Genomic DNA, 24,992 nt, shown 5'->3' with positions numbered 1-24,992 from the left:
CTCGAAAGACTAACCAAATTGAATTACTCTGTGCTTAATGACTGAATCTTCAGTGGGCATGTGCATTTCAAATACTATATTGTCAGGCAGTTTGTGTGTGTGAAAGTTGGCGTACACTCTGCCCTGTACCTCAGGGCAACCATTAGTTCAAACCAGGAAGTCAGTCCGCATGGCAAACAAATCTGACAAGGAGACGACAGGCAGGGATCAAACCAGGAAATCAGTCCACGACAGGGACGGAGCTACGAGCTGCCCCCTTAACTTTTGTGTTTTAAAAACTTAACTTGTAAAAACATCCACCACTATGTCCACAAGCTTTTCAAAGAATTGAAACAAACAATAAATTGACCAAAATTCAATAATTGGAAATATAACCTTAGGCTCCTGACTCACTTAGCTACAGCCCAAAAACACTCTCCAGGAGGCAGGTGTAAGTGTTTCAAAGTCAACAATCAAAAGAAGACTTCACTAGAGTGAATATAGATGGTTCACCAATATACCATTGGTGAGCCTCAAAAACAGGAAGACAAGATTATAGTTTGTCAAACAACATCTAAAAAAGCAAGAGCTGAGCTGCTTTGGCGGAGGTCTGCGCTCTCCAAGTGCTTTTCTAGTTGATGATGTACCTGCTGACAAAAGCAGCAGGATGAATTCTGAAGTGTTTCGAGCAATATTATCAGCTCATATTCAGCCAAATGCTTCAGAACTCATTGGATGGCTCTTCACAGTGCAGATGGACAATGACCCAAAGCAAACTGCAAAAGCAACCAAAGAGTTTTTTAAGGCAAATAACTGGAATGTTATGCAATGGCCAAGTCAATCACCTTTATTTGTATTGTGCCACAATAACATACATTATCTTCTGACTTCCCACCAGGCTGATCAGGATGGTCTCTCTGTGGAACCAGGGTCCAAGATGTGGCGAGCCGGCACCCATGAACGCTATTTGGGGCCATAACCTGCCCAATCAATGAAGGTACTGGATACCTCTTCCTCGCTGACGTGACTTGATTAATCGATGCACTGTGTAGGCAGGGCCCCCATCAATGAGCCCGGGGATGGGGGGGGGGGGGGGGGTGGAGGAGGGCTGGAGTTGACTTTCTTTCACCGGTTTGATCTTGGAGACATGGAATGAGATAAATCCTCATGGAGCGAAGAAGATGAAGACGAACTGCAGCAGGGTTGATGACTTTACTGATGGGGAATGGCCCCAAATCTATGGGCCAATTTTCTAGACTCCACCTGGAGAGGGAGGTCACGAGTGGATAGCCACACGTTCTGTCCAGGTGTGTAGCACGGTGCAGAGATCTGACATTGGTTGGCGCTTTTCTGGTACCGATTAGGTGAACAGAGGAGAGCAGAACCAGCCCCTAGCCAGGTGTGACAACAGCGCCGGATGAATGCTTGGACGGACGTTCAATGACATCGGTTGATTCTGGAGACTCTGTGATCCTTGTACTGCTGGACCTAACTGCAGCATTTGATACTGTGGACCACAATATTTTAGTGGCACGCTTGCAGCACCTAGTGGGCATTAGTGGTAGCGCCCTAAATTGGTTTAAATCGTATCTTAAGGGAAGATCTATGTGTGTACGCCTCGGTGGCTCTGAGTCCCAATCTGCTCCGCTATCATATGGTGTTCCTCAGGGCTCAATTTTAGGGCCCCTGCTCTTCTCCCTGTATCTGCTTTCCCTGGGTTCCATCCTAAGAAAACATGGCATCTCATTTCATTTTTATGCAGATGACAGTCAGATTTATGTCCCACTGAGAAAGAAAAATGCCTGTCTGCAACCACTTCTATTATGTCTTGATGACATAAAAGCATGGATGTCACTGAACTTTTTAAAATTTAATGAAAAGAAGACGGAAGTGATAGTGTTTGGTCCAAGCGGCTCTAGTGAACCCCCCCTGCTGATTTGGGCCCTTTGGCACTGTGTGCGAAGCCTTTAGTCACAAACTTAGGTTCTATTTCATCCTGAAATAGAACCTACTGACCGCCAGAGGCGGTTAGAAGCACTGGATATCTCCACCTCGCGCATGCGCATTTCGAGTACCTAATATCAACATAGTCACTTGTGACCCTCCCCGTGACACCGGGAAGGCTATAACTTCCGGTGTCATCGGAGGCTCAGTTCCTTTAATCTTCTCGCTGCGCATGTTCTTGCAATTTGTGCTGAGAGAAAAAGGAAAACTTCGTTTACAGCTGGCTGCGTGCAGCTTCGCGACGACAGTCGGAGCCGCGGGGAACCCGTCCTCCAGAGGCTGTGGCCAGCTGATCATCTGAAACCAGACGACAGAAGAGAGTAGCAAGTCTGTGTCGGTGTTTGTTGGCGAAGGCAGCGTGTTCGCGCCCTCTCCCAGCGTTCGCTGTCCTCATTGCTCTCAATGTTTGGGTGTTTATCGTTGGTGTGTTAGCCGTTAGCTTTGCTCGGTTCTAAAACACCGCTCTGTGTATCTTACTGGGACGGTAGTGTTCTCGCTCCCGCCTTCAGTAACGCTATCATTTATTGTTTCTATTGGCAGCAGCGCTTACGCTCGGCTTGATTGATATGCTTTATCGCCGTAGTTATTGGTGACGGCGGTGTATTCGCTAGCCCGCTCCCAGCGCTCATAGCATTTTGATTTTGCTTTAGCGGTTTAATACTACCGCTTCAATTAGTTAATTGGTCTTTACCTTACCGGTGATAGTAGTGTTTTCGCTCCCGCTCCCGGTAACGCTATAATTTGTTATTTCTGCTGGCGGCAGCGTGTGCGCTCCGCCTGGTTACTGTACTTGTCATCTCCGATTGCTGGTGAAGGCAGTGTGTTCGCTCCCGCTCCCAGTGCTCGTTGTAGATATTGATTTGCGTTAGCGGTGCTAGGCTACCGCGTTATTTATTTATTTGACCTTACCGGTGACGGTAGTGTTTTCGTTCCCGCTCCCGGTAACGCTATAATCTAGTTATATTCTGTTGGCGACAGCGTTTGCGTGTCTCCTCCGATTGCTGGTGGAGGCAGTGTTTTCGCTCCCGCTCCCAGCGCTCATAGCATTTTGATTTTGCTTTAGCGGTTTAATACTACCGCTTCAATTAGTTAATTGGTCTTTACCTTACCGGTGTTAGTAGTGTTAGTAGTGTTTTCGCTCCCGCTCCCGGTAACGCTATAATTTGTTATTTCTGCTGGCGGCAGCGTGTGCGCTCCGCCTGGTTACTGTACTTGTCATCTCCGATTGCTGGTGAAGGCAGTGTGTTCGCTCCCGCTCCCAGTGCTCGTTGTAGATATTGATTTGCGTTAGCGGTGCTAGGCTACCGCGCTATTTATTTATTTGACCTTACCGGTGACGGTAGTGTTTTCGTTCCCGCTCCCGGTAACGCTATAATCTAGTTATATTCTGTTGGCGACAGCGTTTGCGTGTCTCCTCCGATTGCTGGTGGAGGCAGTGTTTTCGCTCCCGCTCCCAGCGCTCGCTGCCTCATTGCCGTTGTTTAAAAAAACAACGCAGGCTTCCTTATATCTGTTCATTGTTGCTAGGCAGTGTGTTCGCTCCCATTCCCAGCAACGCTGCTTCGGCTGCCTTCTTGATGGCCCACCCTTGTGTCGCCTGTGCGGCTCCTCTTGTTCCCGAGGACGGTCATGACCACTGCCCTCCTTGCCTCGGTCTCGAGCATTTGAGGGAGGGCCTCACTGAAAGCGCCTGCATGAACTGTGGCCTCCTGCCCTGGGGGCTCAGGGTGGCTAGGGTGGCGGAGATGGAGCGGGCGATGGCTGACGACCCTTCCACCTTAACCGGTCTCCCCCCACATCAACCTGACCGTTCTCGGCGTCGGCGTGAGGGAGCTGCGGTGGTAGGTGCCCCCCCCAAGAAAAAGGGGAGGGGCAGGCTGTCCTCCAAGGTGGACGGTTTGGCGGCTGACATGGAGCAGATGAAGTCGCTCCTCCTGGCCCTTCAGCCTGGGACTACTGGGGTGCTGGCTGGGCTACAGCCTGGCCCTCCCTCGGAGAATGTGCCTTTGCTTGATGATGCCTTATCACTGGCCGCTTCATCCGGTCTCTTCCATGAGGCTGTTACCGAGGACGATGCCTCCCGCACATTGGGGGAGGCCTCTTGCTCTTCTGTTCAGAGCTCTCTGCAGGGGACAGCAGACACTTCCATGGGGGCCATCATGCGTATGGCTCTTGCTCGCCTACAGCTTGACGTTCCGCAGACTGACTTGATGCAGGCTAGCGCCTTCTTCAGGCGCAGCCCTGCCCCGACCACTTTAACTGTTCCTCCTTCAGGGGAATACCTGAAGGAGCTTCATGCCTGTTGGAGGGACACGAGGGCACTTTCTCATTTAACCTCAGATGCCCGAACCTTAGCCACCATGCAGGATGCAGCACAGGTTGGGCTGGGGCGTATGCCGTCCGTTGAGCCAGCCATTGCCTCCCTCATTTTGGCTCCTGATGAGGCCTTGAGGCCAGATGCCAGATGTCCCCGACCACAGTGCAGGGTCACAGACGACCTTCTTTCGAAGGCCTATGATGCGGCAGCACGTATGGGTCGTATTGGGAACTCCCTCTCCCATCTACTGCTGAGCCTGTCAACCTCTCTGCAACAGGCTCAAGTGGATCCTTCACTGCAGAGTCTAAGCGATGCCTCTTTACAGGCATTCGCTTTCATGTCGAGAGAGTTAGGACGGACAATGTCCACTCTTGTCCAGACTCGCCGCCAGGTTTGGCTTGCTCAGTCGCCCCTGTCTGAGTCATGTAGGAAGGTTCTCCGTGCTGTGCCAGTGGAACCAGGGGATCTTTTTGGCCCAGCTGCCTTGGAAGCACTGGAGAGGGCGGCCCAGGCCACGCAGACCAGGCAGCGGCTTTCTGGCCTTCGCAGAAGAGTCTCCACTCCTAGCAGGTCTAGGGGCCCCGCTGCTGTTCCCCGGCAGCACTCTCAGCCACCTGCTGGTGGCCTACGGAGGTCTCAGCGGCCTGCTCAGCGGCCTGCTCAGCAACCTGCTGACGGGTTTCGGGCCCCTGAGCGCCTGCCGTCTTGGCAGCCTCGTGCGCCGCAGCCTATCCGCCGTCCCCCCAGAGCCTCCGGAGGCCGGGGGGGCAGGCGCTAGGGGTGCGGGGCCGGCCGTCGGATGTTTTTCCCATCAGCAGCTCAGTTACTGGGCTGCCTGTACTTCAGACCCGTGGGTGGTTTCCACCTTGACCCGGGGGTACGAATTGCAGTTCCGACGCCGGCCCCTAGCCTTCGGCCGGGTCAATATGACTGTCGTCAGCGACCCGGCGAAGGCCTTAGCTCTAAGTCAGGAGTTGTCTGCCCTCCTGGCCAAGGGCGCAATCGAACCAGTGGACCCTCTGCTACGTCCCGGGGGGTTCTACTCGAGGTACTTTCTTGTGGCAAAGAAAGATGGCGGATTCCGTCCCATTCTCGACCTGAGGGGACTCAACAGGTTCCTGAAGGTTCTGCCTTTTCATATGCTGACTGTGTCAGACACGCTTCGTGTGGTTGCCAGGGGAGAGTGGTTCACCACTGTCGACCTGAGGGACGTATACTTCCATGTCCCAATTGCATTGCACCACCGGCACTTCCTCAGGTTTGCCTTCCGCGGACAGCATTTTCAGTTCAGGGTACTTCCCTTTGGTCTCTCCCTTTCCCCGAGAGTTTTCACCAGGGTTGTAGCAGCAGCTCTGGCACCCCTGCAGAAGCAGGGCATGAAGGTCCTGCCGTATTTGGACAACTGGCTGGTATGCGCACCGTCCCGACCCCAGGTGGCCCAGGATACAGCCCGGCTAATTATGCACGTGGGCCGGCTGGGCCTGAACGTGAATTTTCAAAAAAGCGGCCTGGACCCATCCCAACGGGTCATATACTTGGGGATGGTTCTGGACTCGGTAGCCATGATGGCCTCTCTGGCACCTCGGCGTGTGGACGATATCCTCCTCCGCCTTCCCCTCTTCAGGGTTGGCAGGATGGTGCCGTTTATTCAGTTCCTCCGGCTCTTGGGAAAGCTGACCACTGCTTCGTCTGTCGTTCCCTTGGGCTTGCTGTCTCTGCGCCCTCTTCAAATGTGGCTGAACAACCTCCACTTGGACCCCAAGTGGCACGGTTACCGGAAGGTCAGGGTGTCTCGGCGGTGCCTCCTTTCTCTGTCCCCATGGGGACAGAGGGAGTTTCTGTCCATGGGCGTACCGATGGGAACTATTCCATCCCACCGGGAGGTGGTCACAACCGACGCCTGCCTCTCGGGGTGGGGTGCGGTGTGGCAGGGCAGGACTCCAAGCTGTGCAACTGGCACTCGTTCACTTTCTACCTCAACTGGAAGGCAAACATGTGCTTGTTTGATCGGACAACAGGTCCACAGTTGCCCAGATCAACCACCAGGGGGGCACCCGGTCTGCACAACTACTCCGGCTATCTCGGAGCCTGTTGACTTGGGCATATCCCCGCCTGGCCATTTTGCGAGCAGTCTTCATTCCGGGGGAACAGAACCAGGTCGCAGATTTTCTGTCGCGACAAAAGCTCCCACCGGGGGAGTGGCATCTCCACCTGGAGGTGGTGGAGATAATATGGGGTCTTTTTGGCAGGGCGGAAGTGGACCTCTTCGCCTCGGCGGAGTCGGCACATTGCCCCCTCTGGTTCTCCTGGATGGAGGTGACCAGCCCCCTCGGCCAGGACGCTTTGGCTCACGATTGGCTGCAGAGACCTCTGTATGCTTTCCCGCCACTGCCCCTGATTCTTCCTACGCTCCAGCGGGTGCTTTTGCAGGGCCACAGACTCCTTCTGGTGGCCCCCTTTTGGCCAGGGAGACTCTGGTTTCCACTGCTGCGCAGCCTCTGCTGCAGCTCCCCATGGCGCCTCCCCTGCAGGAAGGACCTCCTTTCGCAACGGCGGGGTCAGGTTTGGCATCCGGATCCCGGTCGCCTCCAGCTCTGGGTTTGGCCGCTTCAGGGCCCGACCCTCTACTGAGGGAATGTACTGCGGGAGTCAGGGGTACTATTCTGAACGCCAGGGCCCCATCTACCCAGGTTCAGTATGAAAACAGGTGGAAGCTGTTCTCTGACTGGTGCAGGGATAAGATAGAAGACCCAGTGCGTTGCTCTTTGGCGACTGTTCTTGAGTTTCAGCAGTCTCTGCTGGATCGTGGTCGTTCTCATTCCACTTTGAGAGTCTATACAGCTGCCATTTCTTCCAGACATGAAATGGTCGAGGGTTCTACAGTAGGGTGCCACAGACTGGTGTCCCTCTTCCTTAAAGGGACACTGAGGCTGCGTCCTCCAAGGACCCTGAGGGCTCCAGCATGGGACTTGCCCCTGGTGCTGGAGGCCATGCGGTCACCTCCCTTTGAGCCTCTGACCCAAGTGGAGCTGAAATGGCTTTCTATGAAGGCTGCTTTTCTGCTCGCCATTACCTCCGCGAAGAGGGTCGGGGAGTTACATGCCCTGTCAGTGGCTGATACCTGCCTGCGATGGAACCCTGATGGTTCAGGTGTGGTCCTGTGGCCGAATGTGGCGTTCCTGCCCAAGGTGCTTTCACGTACGCATCTCAACCAGCCTATTCAGCTCGCACGCTTTGGCTCCCTGTCTGAGGAGGGTAGGTCGGAGCTGCTATGCCTGGTCCGGGCACTAGAAGCTTATGTTGCTGCTACGGCAGGTATACGGCGGTCGGAGCAGCTGTTTGTGTGTCATAGTGGCCCTAACAGAGGTTGTGCACTTTCCAAACAGAGGCTGTCCCACTGGGTTGTCGATACCATCATGCAAGCCTATAAGGCCAGTGGCTGCCCCCCGCCATCCGGGGTGAGGTGCCACTCCACCAGAAGTGTCTCTACATCATGGGCGGCGCTGAGAGGGGTGCCCTTGGAGTCAATCTGTGCTGCGGCATCATGGACGTCGCCTGGCACATTTGCACGGTTTTATCGTGTCAACGTCGCTGCTCCCCATCCGATGGATGTGATCCTACGTCCGAGCTCTACTGTCTCTGATGAGTGAGGTGGGTGTCAGATTCTTTGTGACCTTGTTGGTATGAGTCATCCAGTGCTTTAAGCACCGCCTCTGGCGGTCAGTAAGGATGAAATAGAACGAAAGTTACGAATGTAACTACGGTTCTATGAATCCTGGATGACCGCCAGAGCGTCCAGTCACTCAGAATCCTTGTGTTCTCGCGAGAAGATTCTGGGAACTGAGCCTCCGATGACACCGGAAGTTATAGCCTTCCCGGTGTCACGGGGAGGGTCACAAGTGACTATGTTGATATTAGGTACTCGAAATGCGCATGCGCGAGGTGGAGATATCCAGTGCTTTAAGCACCGCCTCTGGCGGTCATCCAGAATTCATAGAACCGTAGTTACATTCGTAACTTTCGTTTTATTATGGACAGTGATTTTAAATTGGACAGGCAAATTGGGGCAACAGTAAAGTCCAGCTTCTTCCACCTCAGGCAGCTGGCAAAGGTGAGGCCATTTCTGTATCAAAAACACTTTGAAACAGTAATCCATGCCTTTGTTACATCTCGGCTGGATTACTGTAACACTCTTTATCTTGGAGTCAGCCAGTCCTCCCTCTCACGTCTCCAGTTGGTCCAGAACGCTGCTGCTCGCCTCTTAACTGGAGCACGTAAGAGGGAGCACATTACTCCCATTTTGGCCTCCCTTCACTGGCTGCCTGTGCATTTTAGAGTTCATTTTAAGATTCTTTTATTTGTTTTTAAATCTTTAAATGGTCTTGCCCTGCCTTACCTCTCTGAGCTTCTCCATCCTTACACTCCTGCTCAGTGCCTCAGGTCAGCTGACCAGCTGCTCCTTGAGGTACCGAGGTCTAAACGGAAGCTCAGAGCTCCATTGCCGGTCCCAAACTTTGGAACGCCCTCCTGCTTCATATTAGACAGGCCCCCTCACTGTCCATTTTTAAAACTCATCTTAAAACACATTTTTATTCTTCTGCGTTCAACTCAGCCTGAGACTCTGCTCTTGTTTTAGTGTTTTATTGTTTTCATTGTTTAAACATTTTTATTGTTTTATAGCTTTATTGTTTTTTATTGTTTAAACATTGTTATTGTTTTATAGTTTTATTGTTTTTTATTGTATAAACATTGTTATTGTTTTATATTTGTATTGTTTATAAATATATATATATATATATATATATATATTTTAATTGTTTTATTGTTTTTATTTTGTCTCCTATGTTTTATGTGCCATGTTTTATTTATTGTACTGTTAAGCACTTTGTACCAGCTATAGCTGCCTAAAGCGCTCTATAAATAAAGTTGAGTTGAGTTGAGTTGATATACCCAGATGCGGTGGGTTACCATACAGAGAAGAAGCCCATCCAGAGCTACTTTTGTGTTCATCATACGGCTCAGCAGTGCCCTCTGGATCCCTGGTGAGCCCTGTCTTTTAATCGGACAGGAGGATACGTAATGGCCTCCGCCCCCACAGTGCATGCAGCAATTCTCCCTTAGACGCCTCTGCCGTTCCGCCACCAAAAGCCTGGTTCTGCCTAGCTGTATAAGTTCCACTGCATTGCCAGAAGCGGTGGGAGGGATAGGAATGTGTCGCCGGAGGACCTGGAAAACTCTGGGGAGGACTGGACACCGCTCTCTCTCGTCTCTTCTCCTGTAGATGCCCATCGATGCAAAAGGCTGTGGCGATAAGAGCGTCTAATCTTGCCGGAAGATCTCAAGCCGCCAGCTCGTCCTTGATGTCATCCGAAATTCCGTTATAAAAGGCATCAGTCAGAGAGGCAGCGTTCCAGTCGCTCTCTGCTGCGAGTGTCAGAAACTCGGTTGAATAATCAGTTACTCTTCGCTTTCCTTGAGTCAGGTTGCATAATCCCAGAGCAGTCACCAATAGACAGAGAGCTGACTGCTTCTCCCACTCCGCTGTGCCCCAGTCTCGAGCCCGACCAGTGAGCTGAGTAATCATAAATGCTACTCGGGACCTCTCGGTGGGATAATTAAGAGGTTGAAGTTCAAAAATCAGTGAGCATAAAGTCAGAAAGGATTGGCAGGTACCTGGAGTGCCGGTAAATCGTTCTAGAGCACTCAAGCGGGGTTCGAAGCCAGCACCGGAGGATGTTATCACTTCTTAGAATCAATCGTGCAATATTGTTCTTGGATCTGTTCTAAGATTCCATTTTTAATTTTTCATTTTAATTTTAATTTTTTGTCTTGCATTTCTATACTTTGGTATATTTATACCAAGTATAGAAGTGTAGTATTAAGTGTTTACCTTAGTTTAAGATCATTCTTAAACCTAAGTTTATATTTTTAGTCTGTACATTTTAAACTTAAATTTTATTGTAGCCTTTTTTAAATTATATTTCTGACACTGTTAAGTTTTTTTTTTGTGACCAGGGAGATGTGCAAAGTAAGAATTTCATTGTGCAGTGTGACGTCTGTCTTAACTGAACATATGACAATAAACCTCTTGAATCTTGAATCTTGAATAAGGGGCAGTCAAAATGGGAAGGTCCACAGGTCAGAAGCAGGTTCAGACACTGTTTCCCACTCCCTGCTCCTTACCTGTTTGTATCGCTGTCGATGTTCCACAGGTCTACTTTGGGTCCGATGATGAGGTATTGTGAGCCCTGCTTCAGGTCTAAACCCTCTCTGCATCCTCCATGAGACATGAAAAGCCTTTTCTGGCCGACTTCAACTCCAGCCTCTTCACCTGGTTGGTAGAATAAGTTATAACTTGATATAAAGCATTGCAAAAGCAATTCAATTCAATTCAATTCAATTCAATTTAAGCATGAAACAGTCGTACATTTGGTGAAGCTGAGTTTATAGAAAGGATTTCACCAGTTGGAGCTTGTTACGGCAGGTATTTTCAAAAATGGAGACTTTCCCCTTCATTTGTGCCTTTCGTTAATGCACAAACGGCGATGTTGCCTCTTATAACGATTATTTCAAAAAGAAAAAAAAACATTATGTCTGTTGTTGCATTTGCATGTAAACTGTGGTATATGGAGAAAAACAGTTTTAGGCGATCAACCCTGCAAAAGTGCGACCTTTTTATTTTTGGTTACGATCATGGAAGCATCCCGGGTGGCAGTAGCATTTATGTTGGTGCATGAACTTTTTACGTGTTTGCATTTACCAATACAGCTCCTATATTACGTCGAGAGGCAGAGACATATTAGTGCTCGGAGGTCAGCACTTTCAGAACTTCTTCTGTTCTTCTTCGCGGGTTTTGTGTTATTGTCTCAGAGTAGTGGCGTGAGAGTTATAGGATGTCGCGATCATCGCTGCTGTCACTCTGTCACTTGAATAGTTACATCCATATATCAGTCGTTGTTGTTGTTGTCGATGAGGATTCTGATTGGCTTGTATAGCTTTCTCCTTCTTCCTACACTGCCGCATACAGGCTTGGCGTAATTATGATGGCTCTCAACATCATTTTTATGCTGTCATATTTATTATAATACAAACATCCGTTAAATATAAATATGTAAATAACAAAATATCTGTTTCTTAAAATATCCAGCTAGTGTAAACACAGTATCAGTCATTATGTGACATCAAACATCACTTACTCTTTCTCATTTGCAGCTTCTAAGAAGACTGAACCAGCGGCAGAACCCACCTTCCTGCATGGCTGACCACCCTGGCCTTGAACCAGTTTGTTTGAATATTTTCTCTCTGCAGAATGCATTGAACATTTACAAAGCAGACTATGGGCCTTTACGCATCAGGGGAATCAAACAGTAAGTATTCTTTTGGTATTTGTATTGTCTTTTGTTCTTGTAGCAACAGTATAAGTATATAAATTGAATTTTGCCACTTTGTTCCATTACTTGTTTTCCATTTCTCAAGGTAAATTGACTCTTCTTAAAATGTTACAAATCAAACACAACGAAATATACACTTCGGCACAAAATCTAATTCTTACTCAGCACACTTTATTGGCATGTACACTTACATACGTGACAGAGTTAAAACAGTATGAATAAAAGCACAGCAAACAACTACACAAAGACATATTTTTAAAAAGTAGCTAAAAAATGTATATGTATAATTAAACATTTATATATACACACTCTTTTCAGCCGTAATTAGATATTTGGCCTACAGGAGCTTTGAGAGCTGGTGTTGGGGTTTTCGGAGACGAAAACTTTGTGTGCCACTGGCCAGCTGTGTGGTGCTACAGATACGGAGAGAGTTCCCTTACGCTGAAGACATCTACGTGGGGTTCAGACCGGCCCTTGACTGAACCTCGTCACATAGAGCTCTATCACCTCCTTCTTGTCCGGCTTCTCAAACTGTGCAGACCGATCTTCAGGGATGGACATTCTCATAACTGCATCTGTGTATGGACCAGGCTCCAGAAACACCTTCTCCAACACCAGGTCCACTATTTCATCCATGTAGTCTGCAATAACAGAAAGTGCAATTTTGTATTTAATTTGTTGTGTTTATTTATTTTACTAGTGTAATTTATATATTTGTATATTTGTTAAAAAGAAAACTTACTGAACGTTGGCTGCTCTTTCACTGGCTTTGCTGTGCATTCTCCTTTCTATGGTGGCCGACAGGGGCAAACGCACTGCAAACCCCAAAACACCAGCAAAGAAGAAAACGCCAGCAAATAACAAAACGCCAGCAAAGGAGAAAACGCCAGCAAATAACAAAACGCCAGCAAATAAAAAAAGCTGGCAAATAACAAAACGCCGGCAAGTAACAAAACGGAAGTGCTCCGGGTCTGTGGGGGCGCTGTCGTGCAGGTCTTCGACCAACCTGTTGACTCGCAGTGTTGGGGAGATGGGCCAAAACTTTTATTTAAATAAACTTTATTTAAACTTTTCCAGTATACATATACACATATACAAAAGACCTGGGGCCTCATGTACAAAGGTTGCGTATGCACAAAAACGTGGCATACGACGTTTTCCACGCTCACGTTCAGATGTATGAAACGTGAAATGACCGTGGAAATGTGCGGTGGCCACGCAAACTTCATGGCTGGCGTACGCCCGTTTCTACAGCTATTGTTCCTTTGGCGACAGTTAGTGGTGATGCTGGGAAACTGTTAATAATGTGAAAAAAAGTAGTCATCAGAGTGATGTGCGCATCAGAGACACACTTTTGAACAATTAACGCTTTGCAAATGGAGCAATCCGACGTGAGCGAGTATTTAGGGAACGCGAGGATTTACTTGCAAACAATAATAATTGGCTCAGAAACCGATTTCGGTCATGAGTGAGCCAGTCAACCCTGAGCCGAGCCATGCCAGCTGTGTGGGACGGAATCATCCTAATGTCATCCAGGTACATCAAACTCCCAGTCAATGCTGTTAAAGCGGAACTAGACCGGAAGTTCCTATTATCGCTGTTTTTTTTGGTGTGTATCTGCGTCATTACCTTGTTTATGAAGCCTGACGGTTCGAAACAAACAGTTCAGCCATTGCTGAGAACGTTGTGTTTTATTGAAATGAGGAGCAGTGCATCCGCCGTTCCAGAGGGGGGCACTGCGCTTCTGAGAACGGATGTGCTGGATAGTACTGGCCAATCACAAGACTCTGTCTTCTGGGGGTGAAAGTTCACTCTGAAACATCGCAGCTGAAAAACACTGTCAGAAAAGAGGATTTCTATCGGCTAGTTCACAGCAACTAGGAGGTTTTTGACCATAAAAACAAGTTAATATATGTAAGTAGACCTCCATAACTAACATATATGTGCAACAGGACCACTCTTTGTGACCTTTAAACAGGCCAACATTAAAGCGCAATTTTCAGCGAGAGCCGGTTTCCCTCCGGTTTGCGGAGCTATTGACTGCACACACATTTCTATAAAAGCGCAGTCACAGAATTCGTTTAAGTTAATAGGAAACATTTTCATTCCATTAATGTACAATCATACGTGATGCGCAAATGTGTATGCGCTATCGTGTAAGGTGGTCTGGTCCAACGCATGACTCATTCATTATGACTAACAGCAGGGTTGGGAACAGGCTGGAGGCTGGAACAGTGTGTTATGGGTGGCTTCTGGGTAAGTAAATAGTTTATAATAGTTTATTTTAATTGTCCCGTATGTAAACCAGCGCAATGCACATGTGGGCATGTGCGCATTCAAATATCATGTTTTTGGTTTTCTATATTTTCTGCTGGTGAAATTAGAGCTACAGAGCTTTCTAACAAGCCCCTGATCGTCTCCCTGTGTTCAGTATTCATGTCAGTAAAAGCGGGCGTAAAGTTGGAAATGTCAGCCGCGGCGCACGTCTGCATTCATTAATTGTGAGAAAAAAAATAAAAAAATAAACATGAGTCAAAGTGTTTAATATCCTGCCATCTTTACGCACGAGCGATGTATGAGCAGCTGATTGTATGATCTGTGGTCACTTTGCTTCAGCGGTGAGCAGAAAACCTCTGCTACACCTCCACCTTCAGATCTGACCATTTCTTTACAATCTGTGTGTGTGTGTGTGTGTGTGTGTACCAGGGTACCAAACAAAATCTCCCTGCGCGTTTTCATTCATTCACTAGAATCTCTTGCTCAGACTGTGTGAAATTCTTTTACTTTCCTTTGTTCAGTGCGTTATTTGATCAAAGAGGTGAACCGCAGGGCCTATTTAAATTGATTTGCATATGTAAATGGGCGTGGACAGGGAGGAGTTTGGCACCTCTGCATGTGCGCTCAATTCCACGTTGATTTGGGATGTACAAAGGGAACGTGCTTGGATCCATGCGTATGCACACTTTGATACATCTGAATTTATTTGTGCGTACGACAGTTTCTGGGTTTTGATTTAGTAGGAAATCCACGCAAGTCTTTGTACATGAGGCCCCTCAAATGGAATATAAAATTGCATTGGTGTTTTGTTATTTGCTGGTGTTTTGTTACTTGCTGGTGTTGTGTTATTTGCTGGTGTTTTCTTATTTGCTTGTGTTTTGTTATTTGCTGGCGTTTTCTTACTTGCTGGCGTTTTCTTATTTGCTGGTGTTTTCTTATTTGCTGGCGTTTTGTTATTTGCTGGTGTTTTGTTACTTGCTGGTGTTTTCTTATTTGCTGGCGTTTTCTTATTTGCTGGCGTTTTGTCATTTGCTGGCGTTTTGTTATTTGCCGGTGTTTTCTTATTTACTCGTGTTTTGGGGTTTGCAGTGCGTTTGCCCCTGTCGGCCACCGTACCTTTCTTCCACTTGAACAGCAGCTCACCATCAGACAGTCTGTATTTTCATTGAAGTGCATGCCTGCCAGGTATAGTGTTGGGAGACAAAATAATAAAATGCTAAATAAGAATAAGAACACATTGTACATATTTCTTTTATCACCTCTTTGTATTTAACATGTAAACATTAGTCAGTTTCTTTTAAATTAATGATTTACATTACATTATTTAGCTGCATAACTGGCTTACTTTGGTGTGGCTGTATGTCCATACGTAATAACAAAAAAGATTAATTTGATTGATGTCGAAATCACGATTAATAGACACGGCATTGTAAAGAGTGTCCTTAATATAGGACTGTTTTGCAGTGGGACTGACTGACGAGCTTTATCGCCTGGTCATAGAGCACTTTATGATTCAATAAGTTGGTCGTGTTGCCTCGGGGAGCAGACAAGACAGCGTGAGAAACTTTGCAAACAACTTCCTTTTGCTCGACGTCCGTCAAATTGAAGCCGAAATGTTTCCAGTTAACTGATATTGTCCTACCTTTGTTACCTTTCTGCCATGCTTTCAATCGCTCGCTGCTCATATTATTGATACACACATATCACTCGCTAGCTGCAGCTGCACGTAACTGGTGCATTCAAGGTGTTTTTCTAGCATAGGAATTTACATACACGACCAGCTACATCATAAAGTCTCTGCTCGTGCCAGCAGCGAACCATACAATACTTGATAAGCATACAAACGTAAAGCCAATTTCCCCTACCACAAAAACAGTATATTTCAACGAGTCAAAATACGAACCTAACCTGACAAGGCGAACACTTCCGTGAGTCTCTAAACACAACAAAGACGACTTGGGCTGCAGCTAACCGCATTTAGCCTTAGCTGGCGTTACATGAGCAATGACAAAGTAAACATCCCTTATTAGAAGTTATTACTGTTTGTTAGGCCGGAGGCCACGTCTCTGCTCGTGTTAGCAGCAAAACATACAAGCATGATACTTGAGAAGGATACGAACCTAAAGCCAATTTCCCCGACCACAAAAACACACCACAGTACATTTCACGAGTCAGCCTACTGCACTGACACGGCATACACTTTCATTGTTCGTGTTAGGCGAACAATGACAAACTAAGCATGCGCTTTTTAAAGAATACTTACAGTTTGTTCCACTGTAGTCTCCCCACGGACAGTTGGTCCTGCTCCCCGTTTCATGTTCAGTCTTCTGCTCAGTCCAGAATTGTACTGACCGAGGTTCAACAGTCTGATGCGAAGTGGTGCGAACACACAAACACATGTTTGCTGACTTTATCCGGCACATTTTTTTCATACATAAAATGTATCCACTGGACACACAAATCCTATGAGGCTGGAAGTTTGTGTAAAACACTGTGCTCCGCTGTGCAGCCACCTCTTTGTTGACATGACTGCACTCTTCCTCCATCGCCTGCACTCTCGTAGTTCGTAGGGACAAGGAGGAGCTAAGGTGGAGCTCTCGAAGTACACTTCCTGGTGGGGTGGTGAAATGCGCACTGTGTCGTCACGAGGCGGGAGGTTTAAACATTGCGTGTTTTATCTCCTATACTTACACTAGGGGGAACCACTAAAACATGACTGAGTCTTGGTTTTACACATTTTGGGGACTGGTATGGCCTCCATGAGTCCCAAATATAAGTATTAAAATGACTAAAAGGTTGATTTTGCATAATATGGGTCTTTTAAGCGGGCCTGACTGAACTGGAGATGTTTTGTAAAGAAGAATGGGCCAAAACACCGTTCGCCAGAATTCAGACTCTAATTGGAAGCTATAGGAAGCGTTTAGAGGCTGTTATTTCTGCAAAAGGAAGATGCACAACATTTTTCTTTTGTGGTGCCTTAACATATGTGACCCGCCACGGACCAAGCGGGAACAAGTCGGCCCAGTGCAAAAGGAAAACGTTTTTTGTTTTCAAAATTAGGGATTTCCGTTTTTTTCAAAATTACACAAGTTGAAGTTTTGAAGAAGCCAGTACATGCTTCAAATCACAGTATTGTGGGTCTTAAAACCATAAACTTTGTGTTTGAATTAAGGTTGTTTTAACGCTGTGAAGTTTGGGTGTGGCATCTCACATTCCAGAGCTTTTGTTGCTTTTTCATCCAATCAGCTGACGATCATGGAGAATACACATGGCTAATTAATATGCACGTACAGAGAGAGAGAGAGTGTCTGGAACGTTCCAGCAGTTATGTGTGAGTGTGTGTGTGTGTACAGTGCGAAATTAAAGCATGATTGATATCAAAGCAGTTGTCATCAAAGCTTTGTTGAACAAAGAAAGGCAAAGAGAACAGGATAATATCTGAACTGTGGCTGAACATCTTCGCAAAGACAGAGAAAGCACAGGGACTGCTTGTGTGTGGAGTGTTAGCATTTTAAGCTAGCGATCTTTATGCTAACGTGTTAGCAGACTTCATCGTCACAAAAACAACAAACAGATGATTATTCAGCGGCTGAAAGAGAGCAGGACAGACACAGTAGTTGTCTGAGATGATGACGTGACGCCAGCACCGCTCTGTATTCTTATGGGTGAGTTTTCATATACGTAACATTATTGTTCAGTCACATACAGGGTCGTTTTTTCTGGTTATTGTTTCACTTGCTCCAGCACAAACATGTGCTGAAGTGCTTGAATCATTTGTGAATGACACAGCTTTGTGTGTGAAGTATTGACTGTGATGCTAATGATTTGAGTTGTGAGTTAGGACATTATCAGCTCATTCAGGAACAGACTGATCCATCCAAACTACACCACAGAGCCACTTCAATTTATTTCATTAGTGTCTGATTTGATATTAGAAATATGTGTCTGTCTTTGATCCTCTCTTAAGTATATATATTATATTTTGATTTCATGTAACAACAAAAACAGATGATGTAAATACAGTGGTATGCGTGGTATGGTAGTGGCACCCCTGTAAATGTTCATGATTTTCCTTTATAAATCATACATTTTGTTTGAATAATTCTTGCACACTTTCTGTAAATCATATAAACTTTATTTCACGTCTCAATTATGACTGTTTTTGTCTATATGATTATATTTAACTGAAAAGTCTTTTTCAAACAACAAATGATTTATAAAGGGAAATCATGAACATTTACAGGGTTTTGCATACCACTGCATGACTACACAAATGATAACAGAATAAGCCCCCCCCCCCCCCCCCCATATTTTTTAGGTTATATAATTTCAAATCTTAAGAGGATATTATGTCCAGTTTTTAATTGTTCATTGTTCTGTGTAGCAGTGTAGCTCACAACAATAGTATCTGTGCTCAGAGAGGTGTGGTTTCACTGACAGCTTAGACCAGGAGGGGTTTGTGCTATGTAAATGTGATGATTCTGTCTCTTGGCCCTCAGAAGGTGTAAATCTTTGAGACTAAAATTCTCCCTAAAGCAGTTTGAGGAGTGCCTACATTCAAATTGCCATATCTATCATAAAATTATCAGATGTACATATGTTTGACATTGTTGCAAAGCTTAGAAATCACACTTTCAGAATCTGTAAATATCTCCCTAAGTAGACTTGTGACCGGTTTTGCCATGGCTGGACACATATGCACTTTACTTCACTTCTCAAATATCACCGTGTTTGTCTCCTATATGATATATTTAACTGAAATTTCACATCCAAACAACCAATGGTTTATAAAGGAAAATCATGAAAATTTAAAGGGGTGCCCAAACTTTTGCATACCACTGTATGACTACACGAGTGTAAGGACAAGAAATTATAACACAATAAGCCAACCCTTCCTATATTTTTTAAGTTATTTAATTTCAAATCTTTTTAGGTGTATTGTTCTGTTTAGCTCACAGCAAAAGTATCTGTGCTCATACAGCGAGGTGTGGTTTCACTGACAGACCAGGAGGGGGTTGTTCTATCTAAATGTGACGATTCTGTCTCTTGGCTCTCAGAAGGTGTAAATCTTTGAGGCTAAAATTCTCCCTAAAGCAGTTTGAGGAGTGCCCACATTCAAATGGCCATATCTTCTTCAAATATTATCCGATTTGCATGTGTTGGACAAATCTTAGAAACACTTTCTATATGTAAATACCTCAAAATGTCCCAAATCTGTCCACCACCGTCAAGACCATACGTACCATGGCTGGCCACATATGGTCTTGACGGTGGTGGACAGATTTTCTAAGATGGTTCACTTTATTCCCCTGCACAAGCTCCCCTCCACCAAGGAAACGGCGTAGGTCATGTTAAATAACATTTTTAGAATACACGGTTTCTCCAGACATTGTTTCGGACCGAGGACCTCAATTTGCTTCCACCCTCAAACCAAAGGCCAATCAGAACACAAACCAGGAGCTGGAGACTGGTCTCCGCATCACCGCCTCCCAAGATCCCGAGACATGGTCCCAAAAACCTTGCCCACAACACACTCCCTTGTTCATCCACTGGTCTGTCTCCATTCTACATCGCCAAGGCGATCAATCCTGCCTCTGTCCAGCTCAGGTCAATGTGTGTCCACCCCACCCTTCATGTCAGCCATTTGAAGCCTGTCCTCTTGTACATCTGCCAGATCTGATTGTCCTCCCGTGTACAGAACCTTTGCCTCTAAACTCTAATTATTGACTGAATCGTGTTCTGAATCTTGCATTTGGGTCCTTTGTCCTGCCCAGCCCAAGTTCTTGACATAAACACACCTGAGCTTAAAAATACTCAGAACCTTTCAAATCAGATTGAATTCATGAAATTTAGAAGAGGTTTGGGTTAGGGTATTTAGTTGTGATGGTCAAGGTTAGGGTAAGGGGATAGGGAATGCATTATGTCTATAACAGTCCTCACTATGAATGAAGCACAAACATGTGTGTACTGACTCACCCAGCTTAATGACTTGTGTGATCTCCACCTCATATCTGTCATAGTAACTTCTGCTGACACTCAGAACCTTCACCTGAAAAACTGTAGCACATGAAGAAGAATACTTTATTCTTCAGCTCACTCTGATCAACCGACCAAACATCAATCTAATCAACACTGCTGCTGTGTGTACATGTATTTATATCCTTGTGAGGACATTGTCTGGTCCCCATAACTTTATAAGGCTTTTTCAAGGTTAGGACCTGGTTTTAGGGTTAGGCACTTAGTTGTGATGGTTAAGGTAAGGGTAATTGGTAATTTTATCTCTGAGTGTCCTCGCTACAAATGCTTTGCAAACATCTGTGTGTGTATACCATGGTGTAAGCTCTTGCAGGCAAATGTCTCTATGTCTTTGTTATGGAAATGTTCACTGTCAGCCTTGGAGATGCAGCAGTCACCTTGAGAAACAAAAAGACAAGTGAAAGTGAAAATCACACAAACAGACTTTTGGCAGCAGGTCTGTGTAGACACTAACCCTGTGTGCAGCGGCAGACATTGTCTTTGCAGATCTGAGCAAGAGCCACTTTGTCCTCGCTGGGAGAGTAGGTACGACTGCAGCGGTGATCTAAAGACAAAGAAGGGACAAATAACAGGTGACACCATAATATTTTAACTGAATTACTACTTAATTACTTTTTTATTTTAAAATTACTTACTGGGTGGAATTGGTCTGCATGGATAGAGCTATCTATTTGTAGTAAATTAACTTAATTTGTGAAATAAATGACAAACCAAGAGCGAGATAGTTAACATCCATGGTGTCATAACTAATATATAAACTTCCTTTTCAACTCAAAGCTACAAAGAGGAGTGATGTGAGATGTGATGGTGCAGGTGTGCTCTCATACCTGGGTTATAATACTCATAGACAGTAACTGGAGACGGCTGGAGGTGTCCCACTTTGAAGCTCTGCAGAAGCCTGAAGATCAGGATCTCTGGCTCCTTGTGTGACACCTGAGGAGATGTGAGGATGTGAGTAAAAATAACAAACTGAAACATGAAGACATTTGACAGAAGTTTTCCATGGCAACTTTATTAACCCCAAAGCCTATTTTGTAGGTCTCTGCTCGAAAATTGCGCACAAAGGAAATAAGTATATCTCTGCAACCACAAGGTCTATTTGAATACTTTGGGTGTCATAGGAACACTTGTGCGATTTCTTAAGATATAAGATGTACATGTGTTACTGGTGAAGAGCAAATGAAGATGGCACACAAATAAAAAAGACAAAAATTCAGGCTTGCCTAAAAAAAAAGCACTCTCAGGATGAGTGTCTTTGGAATGATGCAGCTGCAGCTCTAAACTTCAATCAAATCAGAATATAACATAATCTCTGCAATGTTTGACTTTCATCAAGTGAAGCAAAATAAAATTAGAGACGTTTTACTACAGAACGTACAGAGGAGGTCTCATGGCACATTTTAGCACCATCTGAGCCATTTGTATTCTCATGTATAAAATGACTTATTTCAATGTTATATCACTATTAGTGTTCAATAAAAAAGTTGTAGTGTTAGTTTACTCAGAGTGTCTCTCCTGTTCTGGGCAAAGATAAGTCACTACGATAAATTGCCATCAATCAGATTTTCCCTGCCATCAATTCACTGTATATTGATACTGATACTATAATTATACTGATCTGGTCCACAGTGGAGTGTGTAATTACCTTGAACAGGTGGAGGATCAGAGAGCCTCTGTCGCTCAGGTTATCAACAATCTGGAAGTTATTGATGTAACGGTCCACTGAGTTGGACAGCTGGACACAAATACACACACACACACACACACACACACACACACAAACACACACACACACACACACACACACACACACACACACACACACACACACACACACACACACACACACACACACAGAGAGAGAGATACAAATGCTTATAATCCCTCAACAATTAATGTGATTATTTTGTTCAATCCCTCAAATTAGAGCCGAGTCCACCCTTTAATCACATTGTTTCATTCCAAATTCATTGTGGTGGCGTACAGAGGCAAAATGACAAAATGTGTGTCTTCGTCCAAATATATATGTGGACCTGACTGTATTTAAGGTACAAGATAAAGTAAACTTTATTATCTGACATCCATGGTGATATTGAAAGTTTTTACGGCAGCCTGTGCTCTAGTGGATTTGATTTGGCAGAGATTTTTTCTTTCTTACATTTTCTCTTCTTTGGACTCGCACTAGGAATACACTGGATGTCCCCTCCCCCCATGACTCAGGTCAATTCATAATGTCCACTTCGTCCAATCAATGTGAATCATCACACTGGGTATCATGCTCAGAGGTACACTAGCTCCCACTAGCACTAGCTTGAAGCTGTCAGCAATCAAACCGGCAAACCATCCAGTTACAAGCCAAGTTCCCTTTCCACTAGGCCACGGGCTGCCATAAAAACTTTCGATATTGTCATGGATGTCAGATAATCACCTGTATCATTAAACATTTCAGCTGCAGCAGGTGAACAGCTTGAGGATATTGGCAGACCTCTTTTTTTTCTTCTTTTTTTTAAAACAACAGTAAATCAATGCAACTCTTGTGGCTTTGAAATAATAGTTACACCATTTGGACATAGAACTCAAGGAAAAACTATATTAGGCACGTAACAAAAGGCTAAACTAATAAGATCTAAGCCCGTCTTAGTCTGTTATCTTTAAATATGGCCATTGCTTAATCTCGCCGCTAGACAACCTTTACATTGAAATTAGTCTCACTGTGTGACTCACTCCCAGTACCACACGGAAAATCTGCATTGGTGTGGAAGGCTGGGGTTCAAATCCATTATTGTCATATGTTCAGCAAAGACAGACGTCACACTGCACAATGAAATTCTTACTTTGCATGTCTCCTAAGATAAGATGCACAGTACAAAATCAAGTGAACAGTGATGGAGGTTATTTACCATCTCCAGGTCAGAGTTTTCTGGGGTGAAGCCAGTGGGCAGACTGATGTCCAGAATCACCATCCTGACGTCTCTGGGTCCCAGAGCTCTGTGGAGGATAAAGAGACAACAACACAAAGCAGGACGTCAACATTAGTGAAACTGCAGTTAGACATGTAATCATTTATCAAAGGGCAAAAAGAAAATTGTAATACTTTATTAGTGCATCTCATAGATTGTGAGGATATTTGCCATGTTGCAACAGAGTGCGTTGAAAATATTCATAATAATAACATGAATAATAATAACATGAATAACAATGTTAATAATAATATAGACTAGAATGTAAACAGGATTAGACACAGACAATATTGAATGAATAAATGTATATTACAGCTCAAATGAAGTTCCACCTGTAGTGCAGTTCAAGATACATAGGACATAAATGAACTCACCTCACTTTGATGGTGATTTGGAAGTAGTTTTCCACATCTGCTGAATGCTTTTCTGTGACAGAAATGTACAACATATTATTTTTATTGTGCATAGATTCCATTTCTAAAGAAGCATATTCCCATCACACCAGAATATAAACATGGAATTATTCATTTAATAACTGTGCATGCCCATCATCAAAAATGTGTTTGAGGTTGTTAGGATGTAGAATCATTTTAAAATATGATGAATTTATCTTATTAGACCTAGTAAATGTGTATGTTATATTAACACCAAACTGTCCATCAACACACAAAAAAATCATTAATTAATAACAATGATAGGGATGCATTTTTGCCACCAATTCTCTTCCATATATTTATTATCTGGTGAAGTGAAAACTATCTAAAAACTAGAGTTACCACTGGATTCTTCGATGGTGATGCTGAGTTCAAAGTGTTCACATGGCTTTTTCTCGTCCACTTCGTGCATTTGGTTGTAATAGGTCACAACCTTAGATTAAAGGCATACACAAATATATGAGATGACACATAATCATTGCAAGAGAAAATGTTTTATTTTAAAGAGTCTGAAATCCATCCATTATTCATTACTTTGTGCAATTTACAGACAAGGGTCTGTAATTTGCACATATACTGTGTTCACCATGTTTGAGTGTCTCTCTGTGTTCATGTCTGTGTGAAAGTCAGTGAAAAGCCCCCTTTCCACCAACACTAACATGACCTTATTTACCTGGGGGAAAGATGTCCTGGTAATCTGTGTGGTTTGCATTTTTACTGCACCCCAAAGTTCCAGAAAACAACACAGACTTGAAGTCCCACTGAACCTCCTCCTCAGCAAATATGTTCAAAAGAGTCTGACCTTGCATTCTGTCCACTTGTCGTACTATTTTTTCTTTTGCTCCATATTTTTTAAATAACTGCAACATGAATATGTTCTTTTTTAAGGTCTCATTTAAATGTGGGTCCCTTGTCCATCAAGTCTGTAATCATGAGTAGGTATTTACAGAGGTATGCAAAAGTTTGGGCACCCCTGTAAATGTTCATGATTTTCCTTTATAAATCATTGGTCGTTTGGATAAGAAATTTCAGTTAAATATATCATATAGGAGACAAACACAGTGATAGTTAAGAAGTGAAATAAAGTTTATATGATTTACAGAAAGTGTGCAAGAATTATTTAAACACAATTAGGCATGTGCATATGTTTAATAAATAAATATTTTGTGCATCCTCTTTTTGCAGAAATAACAGCCTCTAAACACTTCCTATAGCTTCTAGAATCTGGATTCTGGCGTAAGGTATTTTGGACCATTCTTCTTTCCAAAACATCTCCAGTTCAGTTAGGTTTGATCGTTTGCGAGCATGGACAGTCCGCTTTAAATCACACCACCAATTTTCAATAATATTCAGGTCTGGGGACCGAGATGGCCATTCCAGAACTTTGTATTTGTTCCTCTGCATGAATGCTTTAGTAGATTTTGAGCAGTGTTTAGGGTCGTTGTCTTGTTGAAAGATCCAGCCCAGACACAACTTCCGCTTTGTCACTGATTCCTGGACATTGTTCTCCAGAATCTGCTGATATTGAGTGGAATCCATGCGACCCCAACTTTGACAAGATGCCCAGTCCCTGCACTGGCCACACAGCCCCACA

At 44.8% G+C, this 24,992-nt stretch overlaps 1 protein-coding gene across 1 annotated transcript in view; it reads right to left on the bottom strand.

The window, feature by feature from the left end:
- Positions 1-24,992, bottom strand: part of LOC310940986 (venom factor-like) — a gene marked incomplete at both ends in the record, with an annotated part of 81,945 nt that overhangs the window by 413 nt on the left and 56,540 nt on the right. Inside the window, 9 exons of the mRNA XM_083906057.1 lie at positions 10,484-10,631; positions 19,945-20,025; positions 20,298-20,381; positions 20,459-20,548; positions 20,832-20,937; positions 21,650-21,739; positions 22,905-22,992; positions 23,339-23,390; positions 23,741-23,831. Coding sequence (XP_083762183.1) covers positions 10,484-10,631; positions 19,945-20,025; positions 20,298-20,381; positions 20,459-20,548; positions 20,832-20,937; positions 21,650-21,739; positions 22,905-22,992; positions 23,339-23,390; positions 23,741-23,831 — 830 coding nt within the window. The remainder of the gene's footprint in view (positions 1-10,483; positions 10,632-19,944; positions 20,026-20,297; positions 20,382-20,458; positions 20,549-20,831; positions 20,938-21,649; positions 21,740-22,904; positions 22,993-23,338; positions 23,391-23,740; positions 23,832-24,992) is intronic.

This window comes from Microchirus variegatus (assembly GCF_963457635.1).
Source record: "Microchirus variegatus genome assembly, chromosome: 19".
NCBI classification, from domain to species: Eukaryota; Metazoa; Chordata; class Actinopteri; order Pleuronectiformes; family Soleidae; genus Microchirus; species Microchirus variegatus.
This window is presented reverse-complemented; position numbering and strand designations above follow the sequence as displayed.